General features: G+C 40.3%; 1 protein-coding gene across 3 annotated transcripts in view; it reads right to left on the bottom strand.

The window, feature by feature from the left end:
• Positions 1-23,732, bottom strand: part of LOC101475964 (chemokine-like protein TAFA-2) — a 97,025-nt gene that overhangs the window by 38,896 nt on the left and 34,397 nt on the right. Inside the window, exon 2 of one of the 3 annotated variants that reach the window (XM_004558819.5) lies at positions 9,018-9,118. In XM_004558819.5, the coding sequence (XP_004558876.1) occupies positions 9,018-9,117 (100 nt within the window). In that variant the 5' untranslated portion in view covers position 9,118. Of the gene's footprint in view, positions 1-1,084; positions 1,463-9,017; positions 9,119-23,732 lie in introns of those variants that run through there. The other 2 variants (XM_076878555.1, XM_076878556.1) reach the window with 2 other exon arrangements.

The following is a 23,732-nucleotide window of genomic DNA, read 5'->3' as shown; positions in this document are numbered from 1 at the left end:
GCAGTTTTTTGGAAATTTTTAAAAAAGATCTCGTTTTGCCAGCGTTGCAAGGCACCATAAAGTAGGAGATCATACGTGGGTAATGATAGAGCACAGTGTGTTTTATGTGTGTTTGCAGGAGCATTTAATCTGATAACACTGCATTCATAGAAACGCAGCAGGAACTGGCAGCGTGAGTCAGTTCCTGACTTTGTCATTTCATCAGCTATTTGAACAATCATCAGTGATTTTTGAAACATTGAAGCTGACCTGTAAGATTTGTGAATAATTCTTTAGCACCACTCTATCGTTTACAATTTGTTCCAATCAAGCTGAAGAACAGTATCCTTGAATTTGAGGTAGCACTAGTCATTGGTAAGAAACTTGGTTGGCCTCAGTTTTACCTTCAGAACTGCTGAAATTCGTTCTGACATAAATTCAAGAAGGTGCTACTAACGTTGTTCAGAGAAGCTGGTCTAAAAACAACACACACCTTTTGCAGATTTGTAAAAGCAGTTTTTATGAGGTGATTCTTCAAACATCTAAAAGGTGCTCTAGCTGTACTGATACTTTTTTTAATAGTAAATTTATTGTCAGAAAAACACTTCTGAGATGATGTGTGCTGTGGTTATAAAAGCAAAGCAACTACATTCAAGGAGAGTATTTAAATGTTGCTCAACAGGCTCAATGTGTGCCAGAACAAACAAACACTTCCATCACACCTAGGGATGGGTACTGATAAGATTTTCACGATTTCGGTTCCATTTTCGATTCTGTTTAATGATTCGATTCTTTATCGATTCTTTGTAAAAAGGAGAACACTAAGGTCGATTAGCTTAGAACTTTGTTTTATATCTTCTCTTTGAACAAGATAGAAATTTAGGAGTAACATGGCCTTACAAACCCAACACTGAGAGCTTCAGAGATCCAGCCTACGGCTCTTCAATGGGGCGTCACAGGGTCCCCAGGAAAAACATTGTAAATGTAAAATAATAAAATAAATATTCTTCTGTAGCAATAACAAAGTATAACATAAATTATTCAGTAGCAATTACACAAGAATATCCAGTAATGTCCCCGCCTACAATTAAACACATTCACTTACTGAAAATCATCTGCTGTGGCAAACGGGTGCAAGCCTTTGACCACAAACTGAGTCTCTGCTCGGTGCCGTTCGTCTATCCTGGCCTGAAAGGAGACGCTACCGGCAGACTGCAGCGAGAACTGCCAGCATCTGAGCCAGACTCTGTCTCATCATGGTCACTAAATGCACAGTAATGGCAGGTTTTGTAATAAGGCAGATCGCACTAACATAATATGCACTGTTAGTTGATTATTTACCTGCCGCATTAACGGGAGAGGACGTGCAAACGTTACCGCTGCTGCTGGGTTGAGATTCACGAGTCCGGAGCAAATTAAAAACACGACATTCATTTAAGGTCATCGCGTGTTTTGTGAGCTTTTGCATATTCGTAGTGTTTCCTCCCTTAAATGAAATATCTACTTAGCAAGTGTTGCAAGTTGCCCTGTTTTCATCCGTTCTCGTAAAGTATAACCAAACTTTTGAGCGTTTGAGCCGCCATGTTTCCTGCCAGGTAAATGACGCTCCGCAACGTGGTGACGTCATTCGGGGCGACTGGAATCGATAAGGGAATCGTTTGCAAAAATGGCAAACACTTCCAAGGAATTAAAACAGTGGGAACGTTTTCGATTCCCATCCCTAATCACCACAAGACTGAACTTTTGATACTTTCCATTTGGGAATTTAAATATGTGCTTCTGCATAACTGGCTGTGGCAAGTAGTTATTAGATTTCCTCTCACTTTTTTTGTTTGTTTGTTTTGGGCTTCTTCTTCTTCTTTACTATTCCCCATATGTCAGAAGGATTGAGATGGTTTTATATAAATCAGCATTTTTCCAAAATCTAGCATGTCTGGCACCAAACCCTGTGCCACATCCAGTCCCTTAAACCACTTTTTGTCCCCATTCTGATGCTTTGTTTGAACTCCAGTGACTCTTCTTAACCATGTCTACATGCCTAAAAACATTTAGTTTTCTCTATATATGTCCTTTAACAAGCCTCTGGAAGGGTTTCAGTTACCAGACAGAATATTTTCATATATACATACACTATAAAGAGCATGGTGCTAGTCCTTAGTAACACAATCACAGCCTCACAATCCATTTTTGTTTATGTGCTACTCTGGTTCTTTAGGCGGAGGCCATGAATCACGCTGCCTCTAAGCAGAGTTCATCTTGCTGTCTGGCATCACCTTTCTGCTTTTATAGATATTCATTTGCTACACTTGGTAAAAAAGAAAAAAGAAAAAACCCCAGCTATAAACACACTGTCCTCCAGTAGAAAAACCATTTTGATTGCTTTGTGATCTTCTTGTTCAATATTTCAGCAAACAGGCAGCTTGCCTGACAGACATTAGAAACACATTTCTCCAGAATATCGGTGGAATCTTGTTTGAGCAGGAATAAGTACAGAAGATGATCCTGTGACAAACTCCAAAAGTCTAGAAGGCCTGTACCCAATCATCAGATACACTCCTGGCACGTTAATGGCTTAAAACAATACGCGCATTACCAAGGACACAGTGATTGGTGAAGGAGAGTATATGCTAATTCAGTTATTCAGTCATGAAATTTGTCAACTGTAACCGCTGATATAGAGCGAGGGAGAAAAAGAAGCCAGAGGCTACGTAAAACCCATACTGCCGAACAAATGGGCAGATCATAAATAACGTGTCTCTCTTGCTGTGAGGCAGCAGGACAGTCGGTGTTCAGTGGAAACCAGAGTGACAAAATACGATGTAACTGAAACTTAATAATTGTGTGAAATCATAAATACTGCTCTAACAAACAGTATTCATTGCTATGCAGCTTCCTGCTCATAAAATAATTATTTTATGATTACCGCACTGACTGATGTTAATGTCAGCAGCTATTTGTGAGACAGTGATATTTAAAATGGGTAATTAAAAGTGATTTTCTCCCTGTCTGCCACTCGCCACCACCGATGACTCCACGTCTGTCATCAGTCAGATGTTGCAATGTAATTATATGGGAACACACACATGCACAACCTCAGTTTCAAGCAATGTGCAATCTTTTGTTTCATTTCCCAACAAAAATGATATTCATTCAACAGGTGAAGCAGGTGTGGATGATGGAGTAAGAGGGCTTTAAAGATGGAAAGTACGATCCAGCCAAGTTCCTGGCAGTGTGATCCCTCTATGGTGCCTCGTACACATGCGTATTCCACCCCCACTGTTATTTTAGCTTATAACTGTAGACGGCTTTGTTGGCTTTGTTGTTGCTCTCATCCTGTAGAGTTGTGTCACAGTTAGTGAAGGAAGATTCTGGTGTTTATTATATTTATTATTCTCGTGTGTTTATTGTTCAATGATAATTTTTAATTGCCCTGGGTCAGCACGTCTCAATTTCAATAAAGTTGTATTTACAGAGGGGAAGGGACGGAAAGCGTCTGCTACATTTGCATTTATTTATTGGATTTCAAAGAGATTTAGAATGTGCTGAGTTTATTATTATTCTCATCAGAGATGAAACGATGTGCAAAGCACCGTGCTCACGTTTATCTAGCGCTGTCTGGTCCTACTGACTGCTCAAAGCACTTTTTAACCACACAGTCATGCAGCGCTTTTTATTCTGCACATTTCCAAGCACTTTATCTACCTCACATCCGTGGCCAATTTACAATCACCTATTAACCTAACATGCGGGTGTTTGGACTGTGGGAAGAAACCAGAGTACCCAGAGGAAACCCACGCAGGGAGAGTGAGAACATGCACACTCCACACAGAGGTGCTGAACCAGGAACCTTCTGGCTGGGAGGTAACATTGCTAACCGCTGCACAACTGTGCGGCTGCACGAAAATGCACAGTCTGGGCCACATGCTTAATTTAAAACATTTAGGAGGAAGAAGATTTTAAAAGAAGGAAATATTCTTTCCCAGTATGAGCAGAGCATGCCACATTAAAAGTATAATAAGTGACAGTATAATGTTCTTCTGATCGTCTGTCTCACTGTCAGTAATTACTGATTTCATTAATTTGGTCTCTTTCTCTCTCATGCATGAATTCTTTAACTCGTGACCTGTGATTTAAAAGTGGAAGGAAGTGCTGGGATGTTTGTCAGCATGAAAAATTTCACATTTGTAATTTTCAGCTTGAATTTTTCACAAGCCATATGGAACCGTGTTGTAGACCAAGCATGGAGTGCAGCTTTACTGTGGAGCAGCCACTAAGGAGGGCAGACAGCCTGTCTCTGCACATCACATTAGAGAGCCTCCTTGGCCATGTATGCATATAGATGTGTGTGCACGTGGGTTTTTTATTTGTGTGTGTCCTTCCATGTGGATCTACAGAGGGTCTGTCGGCGTGCCTGACTGAATGCACATGTCCCTCTGAGCATGTGCGAGAGTAGTTTAGCACATGTGACTTCGCCTTCTATGTCTTTCTCCTTACATCTGTATTTTCCTGTCTTGGCAGTCACAGTGCCTTTCAGAGTAACTTAAGTTCTTAGTAGTCTCTAATGAGTGACGATGTATAGAGATTGCAGCCTATAGACTGAGAATCAATGACTCGACAGTGTGTGGTGAAGTGATCAGCATAATCGCTGTTCCGCTTTACTTCAAAGTCCAAGCCAAGCTGTTTCTTCAAGACTATCGGCAGAACCACTGAGTCATTTAACCAAGGCCTAGACTGCAAATAAGATCTCTTCATTGTAGGAGATCTATAGTCTAATAAGTGTAAGCGCTCTGTGGTCTAGGTGTTACACATTTCGGTATAATAAAATGTGGGAATAAGGCAGAATAAACAGAAGGATTGGTGGTTTAACAGATGGAGAGGCACTAATGGCATAGAAAAGGCATCATTTTCTATTTTTCTACTCTGGCTTGAGAGATACAAAAAAGAACAGAAACTACAAAGACACACACACACACACTCTCCTGCAGACACACACTTATATCCTGAGACTTCTTCAACCACTTCTCAGTTCCATCAGCTCTTCTCCTGAGGTTGCTGTTCCTGTCTTGTCTCTACATGCCTTGTGAAATGAATTCAAGAATGCGCATGCACACATATTCACACAAACGTGTTAATGCTGGCTGAAGTAAAACCTAGCCGGGAGACATTTGATGTATTGCCATCATGGCTGGCTGGTGTTAGGTAAGGTGGAATCCACTCACTGTTAACTTGAATCGGATTCACTTCTTGCAACAAGAGAACCGCTGATCGAAGCACACAAACCGAGCTCCTTGCTTTGTCTCTCAGGTAAACGGACCGCCGTTTTGAACATATAACCGCTTTAAAATAGGTCAATCATTACCTAAATTCAGACAATTTTCAGAAAGAACAATAAAAAATAGAAGCTAAAAAAAACTGAATAAATAAATCAGTTTTTTTACTCCTTTCACTGTACCTGCATGATGGATATGAATAAAGTACTCGATAACCAGGTTTCACTCACGGTGCACTTTAGAAACATACCTGCCCAAGAGGTTAACGTACCATTTGTCCAGTATGTTCATCATTTTCCTGAAGCCTTCATCACTCGTGTTTACTCAACACATATCTTTAAATGTAATGTAATTTCAATGTGCCTATGCATTTGACGGATACACTCGTTTGCTGTACAGTTTTATGGATGATTCACGTTAGCCTCCAATGTATCATTTCTCCTGGTTTTCATGCATTAATTAACTGCAGCTTTTGGTGTTTTTTCAGGCAGTTAAATAAAAATATTTGTGCTGCTATTCTGCACAGATAAAACTACAACTCTACAGCACTCTTGGCAAATTATTTTGTCTTGGTTCAATTCAATTCAGTTTTATTTATATAGTGCAAAATCACAACCAAAGTCACCACAAGGCCCCCTATATTAAAAAGACCCACAGTAATAAAGAGAAAACGCCCCATGCAACCAAGCAATTGGTGACACAGGGAAGGAAAAACTCCCTTCTAAAGAAACCTGTTCAGGGAGGGGCAGCCATCTGGTGACTGACAGACCCAGTATGACTGTGTAGCGTGCTCGAACTCTGAATCTGAACTACCGTATTTACAGAAAAAAATGGCAATAGCCAATATTCAAGTCAAAGCTTCAAAATGGCCCAAATCAATTGGTGATGTCATAGTAGCTACATCGCCCAATTATAAATAGTCTGTGCTGACAACACTTTACATAGTCAGCATGAATCTACATTAGCTTTTGATTATCCCAAATTCTCACTGTAGAGATTGTCCAAAAAAATGTAAATCATTGCTTCAGAAATGAAACCGGCAGCCACGAATTGATTTGACTTGAACGTTTAAAGAGAGAACGGGGAGCTGTAATGGCAGTGACCACAGCTGCTCACTGGGGTACTCTTATAATGAAAGTGTGTGTGTGTGTGTGTGTGTGTGTGTGTGTGTGTGTGTGTGTGTGTGTGTGTGTGTGTGTGTGTGTGTGTGTGTGTGTGTGTGTGTGTACCTCTGTGAATGCATGTGCGAAAGAGAAAGAGACAGCGGGTGTGTTTTGAATTAGTGAGAGCGACAACCTTGAGGTGACCTAAAGGATTGTATTCAGTAATTATCTGATTACTCGTCTGTTTTTCCTCACTCAGACACCCTGCAACTGGATAATGCTGTAACTCACTGATCACAACCTACTTTACAATCAATTACCCATTAACAGAAGAACGGTCACAATGCACACGGGCAGACAAACGCCGCCTTTGCTGCCACCGTTTCAGAGCAAAATGTGACAAAAGAAAAACACAAAAGTGCAAATTCTAAACTTTTCCTCATCTTGTGACTTTTCTATTTATCTGCCTCACTCGCTGTTTTTCTCGTAGCTTTGTGCAGACCTCAGCACTTCGCTGAAAGCCTGGTGAAGCACCACAGTGAGAAGGTGTCTCCGTCCCCTCTCAATGTCTTTTCACGATCCTTCCATTTATGAAAATGTTTGCCCTTGCCTTGTCAAAAATGTCTCTTTGAGAGGAGATGATGCCTGGCAGCCAGAGAACAGGAGAGTCAATCTTACACACAAACAGCCACAAAACACACACGCAAAGCCATGGATATAGGTACTCACATTTCAACAAGGACACACATTTACTACACACACACACAATCTCACAAAAAAAACCCTTCTTGTCTCCAAGAAGCGATAACATTATGAGAAATTTTCAGTTTGTACAAGGAAGGCCAAAGGAGGGGCGCACGTCCACCTAAGATGCCAGATTAAAGAAAAGATTCAGACTCATCAATCATTCTCCCTTTCAGTCATCCCTTAATGGAACATCTGCACGAGGCAGATGTTAAGACGTAAATACACTGGCTGCAATATAAATATCCTTCACGTCGCTCACGTTAGATACGCAGCACCAAAAATGACAAAGACAGCCAGTTCAGATGAAGGGCAGCTGGTGCACAACACTTATCACAACATGAAAGCCGAAGGCACAGCGTAACATTTTCAAGCCATCACAGCATATTATATGAAGTCAAACCGAACACGTGACACTAAAATCACTTCCTGCTTTTATCCTTAGGTGATTTTGTCATTTTCAATTATTGAGTTTGGTTGGGTATGGTTTTTGCTTGTTTTTTTTCATTTTATTAGTTACATCCAAATCTGCCCCACAAATCTTGAAAAGGATTATTCTGGGTAATACTTGTGGTTCCTGGAATATTTAAAAGTAGATCCTTTAGCTCGGGAGACAGACAGCCTTTCCGCTTTTAGGATTAGGCTTAAAACTTTCCTTTTTTAGAAATCATATAGATAAGTCTAGATCCGGTGGCCCAGAGTCCTTCCTTAGTTACACTGAACAACACTTGGGCAGGGGCTCCTGGGGGGTTCCCATCTTTTTCACTCATTATCCATTTAATAATTAGTTACTATTTACTTTGGCTTCCACAGGGTGTCTTTTGTCCTGTCTACCTCCCCTGATCTGGTCATCCAACCACAGCAGATTCCAGAGGTTTCTTCCTGCTAAAAGGGAGTTTTTATTTCCCACTGTCACCAAGTGCTTACACATTTGTAGGGTCATATTGTCGGGTCTTTACCTTATGATATAAAATGCCTTGAGGTGGCTGTTGTCGTAAGTTAGTGCTACATAAATAAAATAGACTTGTACTGAACTGACTTGGATTGAGAGGCACCAGCCTTTCAAACTTACTTATGCTGCTTGAGAATTAAAAGTGATTAAGAACAGCTTACATTATAATGACCTTCACTGCAAGCCTACAGCCAATAAAGCCTGTAAGTCCAGCACTCTGACATACCCCTAATAAAAATCGTAACTGTAAAAGCTTCACGACGACACACAGAATGAATTCACATTCCTGCCTGTATGTGCATGTAACTGAACAGCATGACCTCAGGAACATAAAAAGCTCTTATTCCAGCACAGGTAGCAGCTATAACGTGTTCCGCCTTAAATCTTTGTTGCCTAGAGGTATGGGATTTTCAGTGTCACACACATGTGATCTTTGTGAACCAGGGAGGCGAGTACCCAACCTTAACATGAGAAATGAACTGAAAAGTAGTACGAGGCCTTTGGGCTCAATCACGGTAGTGACTCAGCCACTTGAATCACACAGGAAGGATATCACACAACCAGGGATTTCTAATCCACAAAAGCTCACTTCTCACTGTCTGTGCTGTAACCCCAGGCATTTTTGAGAGTCACCCACCCTGATGGGACTGCGAGCACGCGAACGCCTCTGAACTGGGAAGACCTTTCTTGTTGGATTACTTGTACCCCCCTTTCTTTTATTAAAGAAGTTTTGTGTGTTCTTCCTGGCAATCTGCCTCGGTGGTCTCGTATTTCATTGTGAAGCCGACCTCGGTGTTCCCTCAGGTAGCACGCGGTGTATTCACTATAACTTTACAATATGTGAAAAGAAATTGGCTGCAGAGGTAATCTACAATAGAGCCAATATTGTGGATGTTGTAAACAGACAATGACCCACCGACAGGTGAATATACAGTACACAAGCGGACATATAGATATACAGCTACCTACCTGTGTGGCTTCTGTGTGCATGTGTGAGGGAGGCCAGACAAAGAGATAGCAGCAGACTCCACACACCTACTCCACAAATGCAAGGACCCCGTTCCCGCATTCTGTCAAAGGGAAAGTAAGCACACAAATGTTGTTAGTGGACACAAGAGAAGAGACAAATTTAGAGAATGCATTGCTTTACTTGTATATATGCAAAAAACATTCATTTGATTCTCACTGCAGAACTGTTATTAGTGACTCTCTATCCCCCTCTACCTAATTGGGCTCCACCTTTCTCATTTATGCAAGTCTGAACCTAATCAAGCACCACACACTGCTGTATATGTTCATGCATGAAGTGAAAAAAGCATCAGCTGAAGCGCAAAGGTTAGTTCAGTGTTTCCCATGAATTCACCAGAACGTTCTCGCACAATAACATGTTAGGCGTTTTGGTAGAAACACTTTAAGAAGTCAGGTGGTGTAAAGAGCAACATTCACACAGTCATACTCTAAAGCAGTGGTTCTTGACCTGGGTTCGATCGAACCCTAGGGGTTCGGCAGAGCCTCCGCCATGACATGCATGGCTCATTTTGTGCAGAGTAAAAAACATATCTATGTCTTGAATTTGAAAAACATCATATTTTATTTTTCACTAAAGAGGGGTTCAGTGAATGCGCACATGAAACTGGTGGGGTTCAGTACCTCCAACAAGGTTAAGAACCACTGCTCTAAAGGATCTATTGAGGGCAACTTGGGGTTAAGTCTCTTGCCTAAGGATACTTGACTGGCATGCGGGCTGGATGAGCAGAGGACCAATCCATACACATTCATTCTACCACCTGAACCACATAACTGACTGCAAGTACACAAAAAGCACCTAACGCAGTCCACATTAAGAGCCGGGCTTGGTGGATGTCTGAAACACGGGACTATCACTCAGAAGACTGCTGGTTAAACCATGTTCAACACAAACCTTTTTACATTTACACTTATTTTTTCCTATTTGGCAGATGATTAGGGTAAAGTCTGGTTGGGACTCGAGTCCATGGTTTTGGATTGAAGTTATTACCGTTTAAACTCTGTGGTGAAAGGGTTTCCTTTTTGGCAGAAAGTCCTGAGGATAATCTTTTGCTGTGGGGCTGCACCTTCAACCTAACGCCATAAAACAGCTATATTCAATCTCAGAAAACTGTCTTAAAATCACTGAAAGCTCTCTTCGAGTTCTCTCTAATGAATCTTGGGCATAAGTTCAGTAAGGAAGATCTGTAATCACTCATCTGGCTGGTTTTCTGGGTGTCAGGTTGTTTTTCTATTCTTTAAATCACTCCCACTTTCCCACGCTGTCAGTCTCAATGCTGTCATCATTACTCTAGTCCAATCATCTTCTTTCTTGCCCTCTTTGAGCCAATCAACCTCTGCTTTATGTGATTTACATCTGTGATCTCCATCATTTTCCCTTTCAAACTCATTCGTGCAACCCACCTCCTGCCCATCTCCAACTCACAGACACCTCAGAGATGTATCCAAGCCTCAGTCTTCGTCTTCACCACCACCAGCATCTAGACTCCGGGGAGTCCTGTCCTAAATCGCCGCTGGGACTCCATTCTGCCATGATGGGTCATCAGAGTCTAACCACCAAATATAATAATTTCTCAATAAACAATGTTCAGTTCTTCCAAGTGAGTTCTTCCATTTCTCTTTATTGAACTAAAGTAGAGCCTGTTGCAGAGCGAAGTTCAAATTGATTTTGTTCCTAGGTTTGAATCACACATGTATAAAGCTGTTCAGTCTTGCTTCCTAGAAATTAGAAGTATGTCTAGTGGAAAACAAATAAAACTTTCACACCGAGACCTGGAGAAAGCCATCCACATATTTATTTTCTCTACTGCAACTCTCTCCTGTCTGGCATGAATGAAAAGTTACTCTCTTGCCTGCAGCTGGTTCAGAATTCAGCAGCACAGCTTCTTACTGGTATTAGCAGACAGCAATCACATCACTCAGTTCCTGGCTTTTTTCCATTGGCTCCCTGTACGATTTAGAATTGATTTTAAGATTTTAATCATCACTTTTTAATGATGTTGCAATCTGGCCCCAAGCTACTTGGATGAAATGTTGACCCTGTATGAGCTAACTTCAAGCCTTAGATCCTCACATGGGGCCCTTTTGGCTAAATCATAGTCAAGAATAAAATCTAAAAGTGATTGTGCTTCTGTTTTTGGGGCCTCTCAACTTTGGAATGACCTACCTGAGGAAATAAAATGTGCAGAATTAGTAAACCTCTAAATCACTTTTTGAGACACTTTTTATGTGATTTCATTACATGTGATGTCTTTGATATTCTTTGATCCTCTGGTTAACATCTTTCATATGTCACATTTTAAATCTTTTTTTTCAGAATCAGAATACTTTAATAATCCAAAGGGAAATTATGTGGTTACAGTTGCTCCAATAAGAGCAGTGACAGAATGAACTCAATTAAATAATAATACAATATATTACAAAGTTACAAAACATAACAAATAGCTCTAGTATAAATATCTAAAATATTACAGAGATTAAATATTTATGATTGATTGAATTGTTTTTATTTTTTTGTTTTTGTTGTTAAGCCACTTAATAAATGATAATGGTAAATAGACTATACTACTTATATATCACCTTTCTACTTAAGTTGAGGACTCAAAACACTTTCATTCACCCAGTTCACGCACACAAGTTCATTCTCTAAAGGAGCCAGGGCAACTTGGGGTTCAGTATTTTCCCTAAGGATACTTTGATATGCGGATTGAAGGAACTGGGGATCAATCCATCCAAATCCAAGTTCCAACTGGTGGATGATCTGAACCACAAACTACTTACTGCAAACATAAAAAAGGACCTAACACAATGGAAGAACCTACACATAATAAACTACTTAAAACCTTAATTTTTCTGTCGGGCATAAAATTGAAGTTTTGTACCAACAAAGTGATTCCCAAACAACCATTAGCCAAAAACTTGGTACATGTCAGAATTGTGTGCAGTGTGTCCTTAAATTATTAATTATTAATATTAGTATCTGAAAGTCATGTCCTCAGGGTACAGGAAAATAGCCAGCAAAGATCTGACACGGGACCCAAGAGCTGCATCTGGTGCCTTAGCTGATCCATCTACTTATTTTAAAATGGTCTTGATAATTCTTCTTCTAATTCATGGATTCTAAAATAATATGTACAAAGACAGATGATGAATCCTAACAGTGTTTGTGATTTTAAAACTTTTTATGCCTGTGGCACAATTATGTCCATACTTGAGTCACGTTGAGCATCAAATGTCATTTCTCTAATGCCGTGATGTATCATCTGTGTTACACCTTCTTAACGTAGTAACTGTGAGCATCCTGTAGAATTTAGCCAGCACAACATCACTGCCATGCATGATTGTTGAGAAAACAGTCATGTATAACCCTTATACTCTACGACTAATGTCAAACATACACAACTGGCAATTATACCCTGCAGTGACCTTCTGTCTCCCTAATAAATACAAAAAAGGCTATTTCACTGTTCACTGCAATAAAAGCACCGGGGATGTGCCAAGAACGGTTCTGGCATTTTTGTGCCCAGACTTGCCTGGCACAGTGTGGAAACAAGATGGAAAGAAAACATCATCATCCACTTCAGGTTTGGCAGTGTTGGCTATTTGCTTTTACCACTTTCATCCCACTTAAAGACAGCACTCCCTGTCATGGCGCACTAACTGTCAGCTTTTCAGAGGAACCGCATTGCTCTTTGGGGCATACGTTTCAAAATGTGAATACAGCATCTCAAATATGCTACTGAGTGAAAAATTGTGTTCCGTCGGCAACATCCACCCATATGCTGCTGAATCTGTTGCTGCTGTTGCAAGTCACGAGGCCACAAATTTGAGAAAGAAAAGACTGCAGGATGAAGGCATAATGCACACTAAGACACGGAGCCGACTCAGGACAGGTGCACGTTTGTTTTGGGGTAAAGAAATAACGACCTATTAGAGAACAGATACTGCCAATGTCCAAGCAGCCAACAACAAAAACAAGCAAAACAACAAAGCAAAAAAAAACCTGTAACACAAAGCTTTTATACCCTCAGGTCTGACAGGAATCTGCAAGCAAGTACAAAACAACTCACCAATAAATCTAATAAAAACAACTTTTCTGATTTAAAAAAATATATTCATCAACTATACTGATCAAATAACAGATTTTATTTATGTGTGTGTATTCAATGTGGACAAGGCCAACAATGGTGAGTAAACACTTAGAGTACTGGGTATCCAAATGCTGGCAGGTGTTTCCACTGAAGTAAAGGATGCACATAATTAAAGCACTTTACATTCTGGGCACTAAGTACACGCAAAAAGTTCTTCAACAGACAAACAAGCTGTGTGTTTTCTACCAAGGAAACTGTTTGGTCAGTAAACTTGTGTACATGTGTTTGCGCACTGGTGTGAATAAATAACTGCAGGATGCTGGTAAAGCAAAAGCAAAGAGGCAGCTGAGCTCTTTTTTATCTTTTACATATGTTGTTTAAATATCTATAGCTTTGCTCAAAACTCAACTAAGTCAACTATATACTACTACTAGTCTTGGTCGTACTCCAACTCCAACCTCCAAACACTAAACAGTAGTGAGCAAATGTCTTCAGTCATCCCTCATTTCTTTATATTTTGTTAGGAGACTGGGAATAGCTGCAGTTATTTATTGAACCATGTGCAAACATACATGGAGCTTGAACTCTTTTAAGCAAAGTTTCTTATCATTTCTTCTTGTTGTCTTCAGGAATAGTTCACCAGGTTTCTTGAAATAAATTCAAAGCTCTTCTTTTCTTCTTTCTACTTTTGTTCTATATCAAGATGATACACCACTTTGCATTTAAGCATGAACTATTATTATTATTCTTTGCCCTGCCTTCCTCCCTTTTCATCCTGTTAAAAGAGAGTTTTTCCTTCCCACTTTCACCTGGTGCTTTCTCATATGGCATCATCTGATTGATGGGGTTTTCTCTGTATTATTGTACAGTTTTTAAATATAAAGCTTCTTAAGGCAGCTACTGTTGTGATTTGGTGCTATATAAACAAAATCAAATTCAATTGAACTGAATGATCCCACACTGCTTCAATAATGTTGAGCTGTGGGCTCTGAGGAGGTCAGTCTATGACTGATAATGTTTTTCTTTCTAAGAACTGGCAGTGTGTTTGGGGTCATCGTCATGCTGAAAATGAAGGCGCTGCCAGTCAAACTCTTTCCAGATGATAATGCATAGTGAATCAAAAGCAGATGTTACTTCTCTGCTTCCATAATTTAATCAATTTTGATAAGATCCCCATGATTACAGGTTGAAATACAGCCCCAACCCGTGAAAGAGCCTCCACCTTGTTTTACAGATGGCTGTAGAACCTGGCTGTTGTACCTATATTATTCGTACATATTGACAACAAAAAATAAAATCTGAAGTTGTCACTCCATAAGATCTGTTGCCACGGATTTTCAGCCTAGCTCTTGTGTAATTTGAAACACCCTAACCTCTTATTCCTGATTCCCTTCTTTAAGATCAGCTTCTTGATGGTCATCCTTCCACTCAGATCTTTTCTAATGAAGCTTCATCAAATACTGTAGTAGTTGGGTCAACTAGGCCCAGATACATCTCTCAGATTTGGCAATGTTTCCCATTAAATACACAACTTTCAGATACTGTTCATCTGCTGCAGATAGATTTTTAGGGCTGATCATTTTTCTTTTATTCTCCACTTTCCAGTTTTCTTATGTTGGCACGATGGCAAGTTTACAGCTAATAGTTATTTGGGAATGACCTTGTTGGGGCAGTAATATTTTATCACTGATACAGTAAGTGTGTAATTTTTGGCTCTTTTCATAGAAAAGTAAAATTAAATCACGCTAAATGATGTGCTTTTATGACAGGCTGCTAGTGGCTAAACATACAATCTAAAATTGGTTATTTTTTAAGTTGCCTGCTATGTGTCAATAAAACTCTGGTTCATCCCTTTAGTTAGGCTCCTTTTATGCTGTAATGATTCAGAGGTCAGTGTTAAGTGGTTTAACAAACAAAAAAACCCCAAACTCTCTAAAAATGGTGGTAATGAATAACTCTACTAGTAACGAAGGAAAGTCATGGCATTAAAAAAACAAAACTAAAATACTTTTGAAAAGATCTGTGATGATGTAAGTAAAACAAACCAAGCTCTCCAGTTTTTGTGTGAGAGTCTGGGCAGATTAACTAAGTGCAGATGAGATTATGCACACACCTGGTTGGATCTGGGCATAATTTGATGTGTTTATTTTGTGCACATATTCTATATTCAAGGATGTATCTGCACGCACGTGTGAGACCGCTTTTGCCGTGAGGAAGTGTGTGTTAAGCTCTGGCTCGAGTTCTGAGCTTGGTGTGTGAGTCATCTGGTTATGCAGCCAGGCATTTGTAGAGCTGGGAGAAGCTGAAAAGCCAGACAGGCTGAGCCAAGGCTTTCTCTGGTTAGGGGGCATCACACACACACAGAGAGTGTGTGTGTACTTTTCATCTCTTGTTCCTTTCATCTCTTCCAGTCTTCCTATATCTTTCCTTCTCTCCCTTCTCCTCTCACCCTCTTCCTGCTGTCCTCACCTATCTTCTGCTGGTACTAAATAATTAGGAAACAAAGCAGAGACAGTGCCTGCTTCCTCTCCAGCTCATTTAGATACACAGCAGTGTTTGTGATGATGCAGTGCCACTTCATTATGGCTGGTTGTTTGGTCTGTCTGCCGCAGAATGAGTGGGTGTGTGATATAGAAATGGATTCAGAAAGGGGCAGCAGAAGACAGAGAGAGAGAGAGTAGAGGAGAGGAGCACTGTGGTTGTGTGTGTGTTTGTGTACGTGTGTGTCTGACTGCTCAGGAACAAGGGGTTCTGATCAATAGCTTCTAAACAGCTCGACTCTCCATCAGTATCAAACTCATCAGAGGACGGTGACTCACACATCTGCACACACTCAAAGGCAACAGACAAATTGTCTATACTGACAAACCAAAAGTCCACGTGTGAGTTCGGAACTTTGTGAATTTCGAGATCACAGCGGCTGGTAAACAAGCGCTTCAAGCAGTGCAGACTCCAGAAATCCTAAACTCCTCTAATCACATCTTTAGCGTTAACACTGGTGAGAAAACATGCTCACAGGTGTACACACTGGTGATCACACCCACAAACTACACCCTTTTTGGCTCCTACCTCAAAGCACACTGTGTTCTGTTGATCTTATGTGCTGCACAATAATGTTTAACATTTAGTATTTACTGTCATATTCCCAAATATCATTGTGATGTTGTTTATTCTATTACTCTTGTTCTCTTCTGCTTGCTTTCTTTTTTCTTTCTCAGCAGGTGACCCAGGTGATTGATATATGCATTTTTTTTCTCTGCCCGTTCTGTTGGTTTTTGTCTTTTGCCCTTCTCCCCCGTCCCTCTTCTCAGCGGTTTCTCCGTCCTTCTTTCTTTCTCCCCTTCTTTCCCCCAGTCAAGTCTGTCCCGTATTCAGTAAGTGAAAATAAAATAAACAATAAAAGGTGAATCAAATGGACCATTATGGCAAGGCTGGGATGGTCAGTTTGGTAAAGTAAATCCGTTGGGCATCTTTCTTTGCCTTTAGACAACAATTCTGATGGCAAAAGAGCCAAACGGGACAGGCCAAAAAAAAAAAAAAAACACTGGTGAGAAAACAGCATTAAATCTCATAACCCGGGATGATGTAGCTTTTTTAACAGAACACAGAGGAGCAAAAGAGAAAGTAAAAGCGAGTTGAGAAAGAAATAGTTGGTGAAAGAGCGGTGGTCTCCAATGACTTCAGCAGTCTGTTCCATCCCTTTAATTAGTCCCATTGGAATGCCCTCCCCGCTCCACGCAGCTGATCAGTTTCCTCTCCATATCTCCAGTCTGTTTTTGTGTGTGCGAACACGTGGGCGTGTGTGTTTGTATGCATCTTAGCTAAAGCCGGACAGACATCTCACGGGCATATGAGCCCTGGATGAGCTCCCAGTGATAATAGAGAAAAATGTAGTAGAAATACATTAATACTCCAGGAGTTTCCATTCTTTAAGATATAAGCCATTTGGAAAATGAGATCCCTGTGCGCTCTGCATCAGTCACTGCAGCAATTAACATAAAGCGATTTTGATATTAGAACACACACATTGTTACCCACGGTCACAAAAACTGACATTTTTATTTTCATGCATACTGAGAAACAGTCTTTCAGTGACATCATTTACAAGAGGGAATAAACTGTTTTAAAGTAGCAGTTGTGCCAGTACACTATAAGGGATTTTTAGGGTTGCTTTCACACCCCTGTTCAGTTTATACAGGCGCAATTGTCCCTTTAGTGTGGTTCATTTAGGCCAATGTGAAAGCTGTCACCTCAACTGTGGTGCAAACCAGCCAACCTGAGAGCATCAGGTCCAGTTCTACATGAAATGTAGAGGTACATTTCATTAGTGGTGTGAAAGCGAATCAAATGCAGCATTTTAACAGCTGAGCTCACAGTTCAGCCAACAGAAACATCTGATAAGGCTTCTTTACAACATTTATTTTAAATAATAGCCATCGGGAACTTTATAGTTGGGGAATGGTGACACGTCTTTCAGCAGTAGCTCTGGTCTCTCGTGGTCAACCCACGTGTATGCAGACTCCGGTATATGTAACATCAACTAGTTGATTTTTTTAAACGAAACTACAGCTGAATCCATCTGCTCATAAAGGTCTGTAAGCAACATGAAAAGTAATATACAGTACACTGTATATTTATGCAGCTTGTAACTATGGTAACGGGTTTTCATGTCAGCATATGAGTGCAGGGATTTTATTATAATGAGATAGTCAAAAACATTAAAAACGTGGTGAAATTAGCTTCTCCAATTCAGTAAAAAGCTCTTGGAGATTTTTTTTACCATTTAAATCAGACAGACCTCCTCCTGCAGCTCCTCCCTCTTTTTCTGAGCACAGAACAAACAGCAAGTATGGCCATACATGCTCTAAGTGCGCCAGTTAATAAAGGCATTTGGCTTCACACAAGGTTAAAACCCTGCTCTCATATGTGAAAATCCTCAGCTCACAACGTAGCACCACTTTATTTTACTGCTTTCTCTCTCTCTCTGAGACCTATGATTGGTCAAAGTCAGTCTCCCATTACAGGCTAGATTTTATAACACCTGAAAACAGAGCCAAGAAGAGGTGTAAGAGTCGAGTTCCCTCTCACATCACTGGAATTACGATATGCTGAAAGGTTATTTATTTATTTTTTTGTTTAGCAGTGACATCAACAACATGTTGACTCCACTAGCTTAATGACAAAGAGACAAAGCCTTATTTGTCTCATCTCTTTGTCGTATTTATAATAATAATATTCACGTTAGAGTAAATTGTGCTCGCAATTAGTTAACAAATAGAAGAAAACTGTCCTGCTGACTTCAATTCACCAGTGCCGCACACCACCAAGGTTATTATTTTTCTGAGGGCCACACAAGGTGTTTATGGGCCCTAAAATTTCCCCATTGTTATATCGTCTTTTATTGCAATGAGAGTAATTTCAGCTCTAACAGTGAGAAACTCTTTGGCACCAATTAGCGGTGACATCTGTGATCCCTACAATCTGTTACCTTGTATTTTTTTTCTGTCCTTGAGCATTGAAATTAAGTAGCTATTGTATGACTGTGACTTCAGAACAATAGATATGAATCATAATCATCCTGATAATTTAAGGGAGAGCTGACTATCTCACTCGCCCGAGGAGCAAAGGTCATCATGATGCTCGCAAGCTTGTTGTTCTATTTAAAGTGAAAACTACCAAGAGAAAATGGAAGCTGCTGTTTGATACCAACAAGAAGCAGCAAAAAAGAAAGGAAAGGACGCAGAGAAAGATGAAAGGTAATTAGGCAAGTGCATAGGAAGTAAGCAAAAGAGCCAAAGGGAATGGTTCAAGGATGAAAGAGAAGGAAGGAATCCAAGGTTACCAGTAACCAGGGTTCCCAAGTACTGTACCTAAACCTGACACAATGCTTTTGTCTTCCTCTTCACCATCGCCTGTCCATTAAAGGAAAAATGTACCATAAAACGTTCACAAACAGTTGATTTTTTATACTGAATTTTCCATCTAGTCTGATTTATCGTTTGTGAGATCACGGGGTCTTTCGTCGATAAGGTACACGACTCAAACAGAAATGCTGTTAAGGCCAGATCCTGGTGCAGCCTGAATTACACTGTTGTAATACCAGAACAAAAATAATAAGGTATGAAAAACTGCTGGTGTGTGTCGCCTGCACCTTGTATCTCCACTCTTACTAAACTAGCATGTAGATGCTACACACAACAGTGGACAAGAATTGGGAGATGATGATTTGCCGAATGGATTCTGGGTATTCTTGCGAGTTAATGGACGGGCTTGTTTTGTAGCCAGAGTTAGAACTGCAAGGACTTTCCAAACCTAATTGCAACCTCGGGAGATTTCAGCTTGATTAGGCCTCCCCGATCCTGCCAGAAGCATGTGTGTGTGTGTGTGTGTGCATTTGCATGCATGAGTGTGTGATTCATGTGTGTCTTTCATTAATCAAATCCACAGTTTGGTCCTTGTGGCTAAACTCCCTCCATGTGACCTGTAGAAAAAGCCCGTGGCTAAAATTTAAACCTCCAATTTAACTACCATTGTGGAAACATTATATCTGAAACGTGTGAGTCAATGCGCATGAAAATCAGGAGAAGGATCGGGGGAAGAAGAGGGAGTGAGTTAATGAGGAGTGGGCATTTCCTCCTCCATTCCTCAACCTCTTATCATTCGTTCACTAGTTAACAGCACACTATGACTGCAGCAGAGTGCACATCACAGACTTGACATCCCCCATCTCTCAAATCAGCTTTTGCCTGCTGCTGCTACATGTGTGTCCCCGACACATCCCCGAAGCTTGAGTCGACCCAAGGGTGTCACACTCCATCCATCTCCATCCTCTCTCCTTCTTTGGCTCTGGCTCTGTTTGTCGCATGCTGTGCTAACCTGGAGAGCCCGCTGCACCGCGAGGTACGATCCTGATGTCACTACCAATCCATCGTCCACACACAGCACAGCCACCCCAAAAACATCCTCAGGTCAAACGCACACACACATACACAGAGAGGAAAAAAACAGCGCTGCAGTGTGTGGCTGCTGACAGTACAGATCCAGGTGGTTAACACAGTTATGTTGTCTGAGCCTTTCTATCAGCCACTAGTCCAACAGCATCAAACAATAAAAGAAAAAAGGAATTGCCAGGCTTCACCTACAGGCGCGAGCTACACCAACCCTGTAAGCTGGCTTAACACTGCAAAAATAACATCAAAGTCCTTCTCTCCGTAGAATACACAGCAGACCACTTTTATATTTATCTATCACATTTTGACTACACTTCAATTTCCGGCGAGGTTCTTGGGCAATGACAGAAAAGAACACTTTGAACTAAATAAACAAATGCAAAGAGGGATCTCTTGAAGCTTTGGAATTGAGGAAATATATTAAAGCAAAATGCTAATGGCCTCCACTATGTGCTCCCTGATGTGGGAAGCCCGGAAGCGTCAGGCATGGGAGAGCACGGATGGAAAAAATAACCCAGAAGGAAAAGATTGCTTCTTTAATTCAATTTAATTGCAGTTTTTTTTTTTCCTTTTGTAGACTTTTGGCTGAAATTATTACAACACTTAATGAAACAGGTGGAAGTCCATTCAGTACTTGAAAGCTTGTAGAGCTTTGTTTCTGAAGAATAGGAGCACTTGCAAAGTTAAACTGTGACACCAATGGGATTTTGTTGTACCTGAACGAGAAATGAAAACAGGCCGATCAGTTAAAGTCTCATCAGAGAGTGAAAACAATAAAGAACTGCAGAGCCTCAGAGGCTTTAGGATAACTTCCTCCAGCACAGTTAAGCTGTTGGATGCAAAGAAAAGGTGCAGCTCTTCGCTTATTTCGGGGCTCAGGGACACAGGAAGAACGCAGGTTCTACTTTTCCAGCTCACTTTAATGGGAGTGCGATTTCATCCGTCTGTCTCCCAGACAGACAGGTGAAAGCGACCGGCAGTAAAAGCACTTACTCTCTCTCTCCTTCTCCCTCTCTCTCTGTCTATACTTTCCTCTCTGTGCTTCCCAACTTAATTTTTCATCACACTGTGGTTTTCAGAAGACCGGGGCTTTTTCTTTTCTCCACTGCCCTCAGCTGGCATATTTAGATTCTACCCCACGTCCATTTCTATCTTCCTCTAGTTTCTGCGGACTTGTAGTAAAAATAGGTCTTTCTTCTAATTCTAATTTGTGTTGTACAGTTATTTCATTTTTAACCTTAATTTTTTATATTTTATTCCTTCCTAGTTAAATTTACCCTTTTTAATTTTTCATATTTATTTCCTATCTTATTCATAGCCTTTTCCTTTTTTTCTTTAGGTCACGAGCAGTTGTCCAAGCATTTCACTGCATATCGTACTGTGTATGACTGTGTACGTGACAAATAAAATTTGAATTTGAATTTGATTCTTCTAGCATTTTTTATAAACCTTTGAATTATTACAACAGTAATAAGGCTCTGAAGATATATATTTTTCCTAACATCAAACAACTGATGACATTTAAAAGATATAGTTTCATACATCTAAACACAAATCCTGGCTTCACTGCTCAGTCACTTTATGCCCTGTTGAAAGTAAAGACTGTAAAGATTAAACAAACACACTCTCTGAATACAGCACCTGCCACAGAGGACACCGATATATCATTTAAATTCAGTCATGCCAGATTAAAAGACAAGCTGCTGCCAGTTAGGGACCTTAAAAAAATGTTCAATCTGGGCGCAAAAAACCTTCATCCGGAGCTGGGTTCATTCATGTGTGTCAGTGGAGGACTGCCAACACCGCTAGTTTGAGTTGAAAACGTCAAAAAACATAGTGTTTGACAAGGGGGGGGGGGGGGGGGGGGGGATGAGGCAGGATAAAAGTAAAAAAGTTCAGTGAACGATTGTGTGTGTGTGTGTGTGTGTGTGTGTGTGTGTGTGTGTGTGTGTGTGTACACGCATGTGACGTTTTGTGTGATGATTACTGATGTGAGCAGATGAGGGGCAGGAGGTGGCATTTAGGGTCCGAGCTTTTCTCCAGAAACTCTGCCTCGGGTTTATGAAACCCCAAAGAGAGGAAACAGCACTGGGATGACTTCCTGTTTTGTTTCCTTTTTTCTGTCTTTCACTAGATTATGTAATTTTGAAAGCACAACACAGCATTGAAAGCGGAGCGTCTCAATGATGGCTTCAGTCCTCTCTGGTCTCATTCTGTAACTCTCCTAAACTCCCCAGCTCAGACCTATTTCTCTGCCCTAAATGCATAATTCTGTAAATGAAGCATCTGCTTGGGTGGTCCCTGTAGGCCCATGTGTATCAGGCTGAGGCTGACTTAAAAATAGTTTTACTAACAGTTTCCAAAATAAGTAGCACAAGACTACGATTTTGAACTTGATAATGTATGTTAATGTCTAAGATGGCAATGGGTAAATAAGCTGTACGCAGTATAATGAATTTCAAAAATGTGATAACGCTGTAACTATTTACATTCAAATCAATCACGATACTGAACAGGTAGGTAAACGAAAACTAACAGTTAAGTTAATCATTTGGAAGCTTTCACACATATAACCAGCAGCAAGAACTTGCCAATATTTATCCAAACAAAATCACAGTGTTAAGTGTTTCTGGATTAACACTAATTATTGGTATATTGGCATGAAACCAATCATTTCTCTTCAGTTTCGATGTCGTCCTTCCAAAGATCAATATTCGGCATGCTTGCCAACAAGTTTCAGCCAGTGCCACACTGATGAGGAGACGTGACAATAACAGTAATAATTCAGATCCTGTTTAATAGCTGTTCACCAAACAACTCTTGAAGGACATAAACATAAATATAAGCTGATATCAGAACAGGAAATGGTGGCAAGCACGTCAATTTACTATTCTAAAGAGGCCGCAGGTATAAATATGCTTGGTTGTCTGTCACGGTGCTAGTTCTGTAAATGATAAATGGTAAATGCACTGGTTCTTATATGGCGCTTTTCTACGCTATCTGAGCACTCGGAGCGCTTTAGCTCTGATAAATTGGTGACCATTCCAGGGTAGTGATGTCACCAGTACTGATATCTCTCAATGCCAAACTTAGTTTAGTAGCTGTATGATGTATGTGCTGAATAAGGTTTCTAAAAAATCTATACTCAAATCCTAATCAGTACTAACATTTATCAGATTACATACTCATTTGTAACAGCACTGACATCAGCAGTGCTGTTTTTCTTAACTCACAGTGAACCTGAGAAAAACCTGCCAGAAGCACAGGAAATAAACATGGCTTAGATTAATCTCTTTGCACAGACCAGTATTGTTCTTTATTTTATTTTTTGTTTATGCTTCTTACTTTTTCATTTTACACTCAAGGTTTCAAAAATTATGTTGAGTATTTTCCTGGTTATTAAGATTGAGGTTGAAGTTCTAGTATTGTGACGACCCGAATCCTGTTTTGCTTAAATCAACATGGCTTGTGCATAATATTGATTCTGATTGGCCAACATTTCTACATGTTTATATCACCACCTGTTGCTTTGGCATCCTCTTAGCTTGACATTGTTATTTAAATGGTCTGTACTTGTATAGCGCTTTACACAACCAGTCATCCACCCATTCACACAC

Source organism: Maylandia zebra, linkage group LG20 (assembly GCF_041146795.1).
Source record: "Maylandia zebra isolate NMK-2024a linkage group LG20, Mzebra_GT3a, whole genome shotgun sequence".
NCBI classification, from domain to species: domain Eukaryota; kingdom Metazoa; phylum Chordata; class Actinopteri; order Cichliformes; family Cichlidae; genus Maylandia; species Maylandia zebra.
Note: the sequence above shows the minus strand (reverse complement) of the source record. Positions and strands in the feature narration are given on the sequence as shown.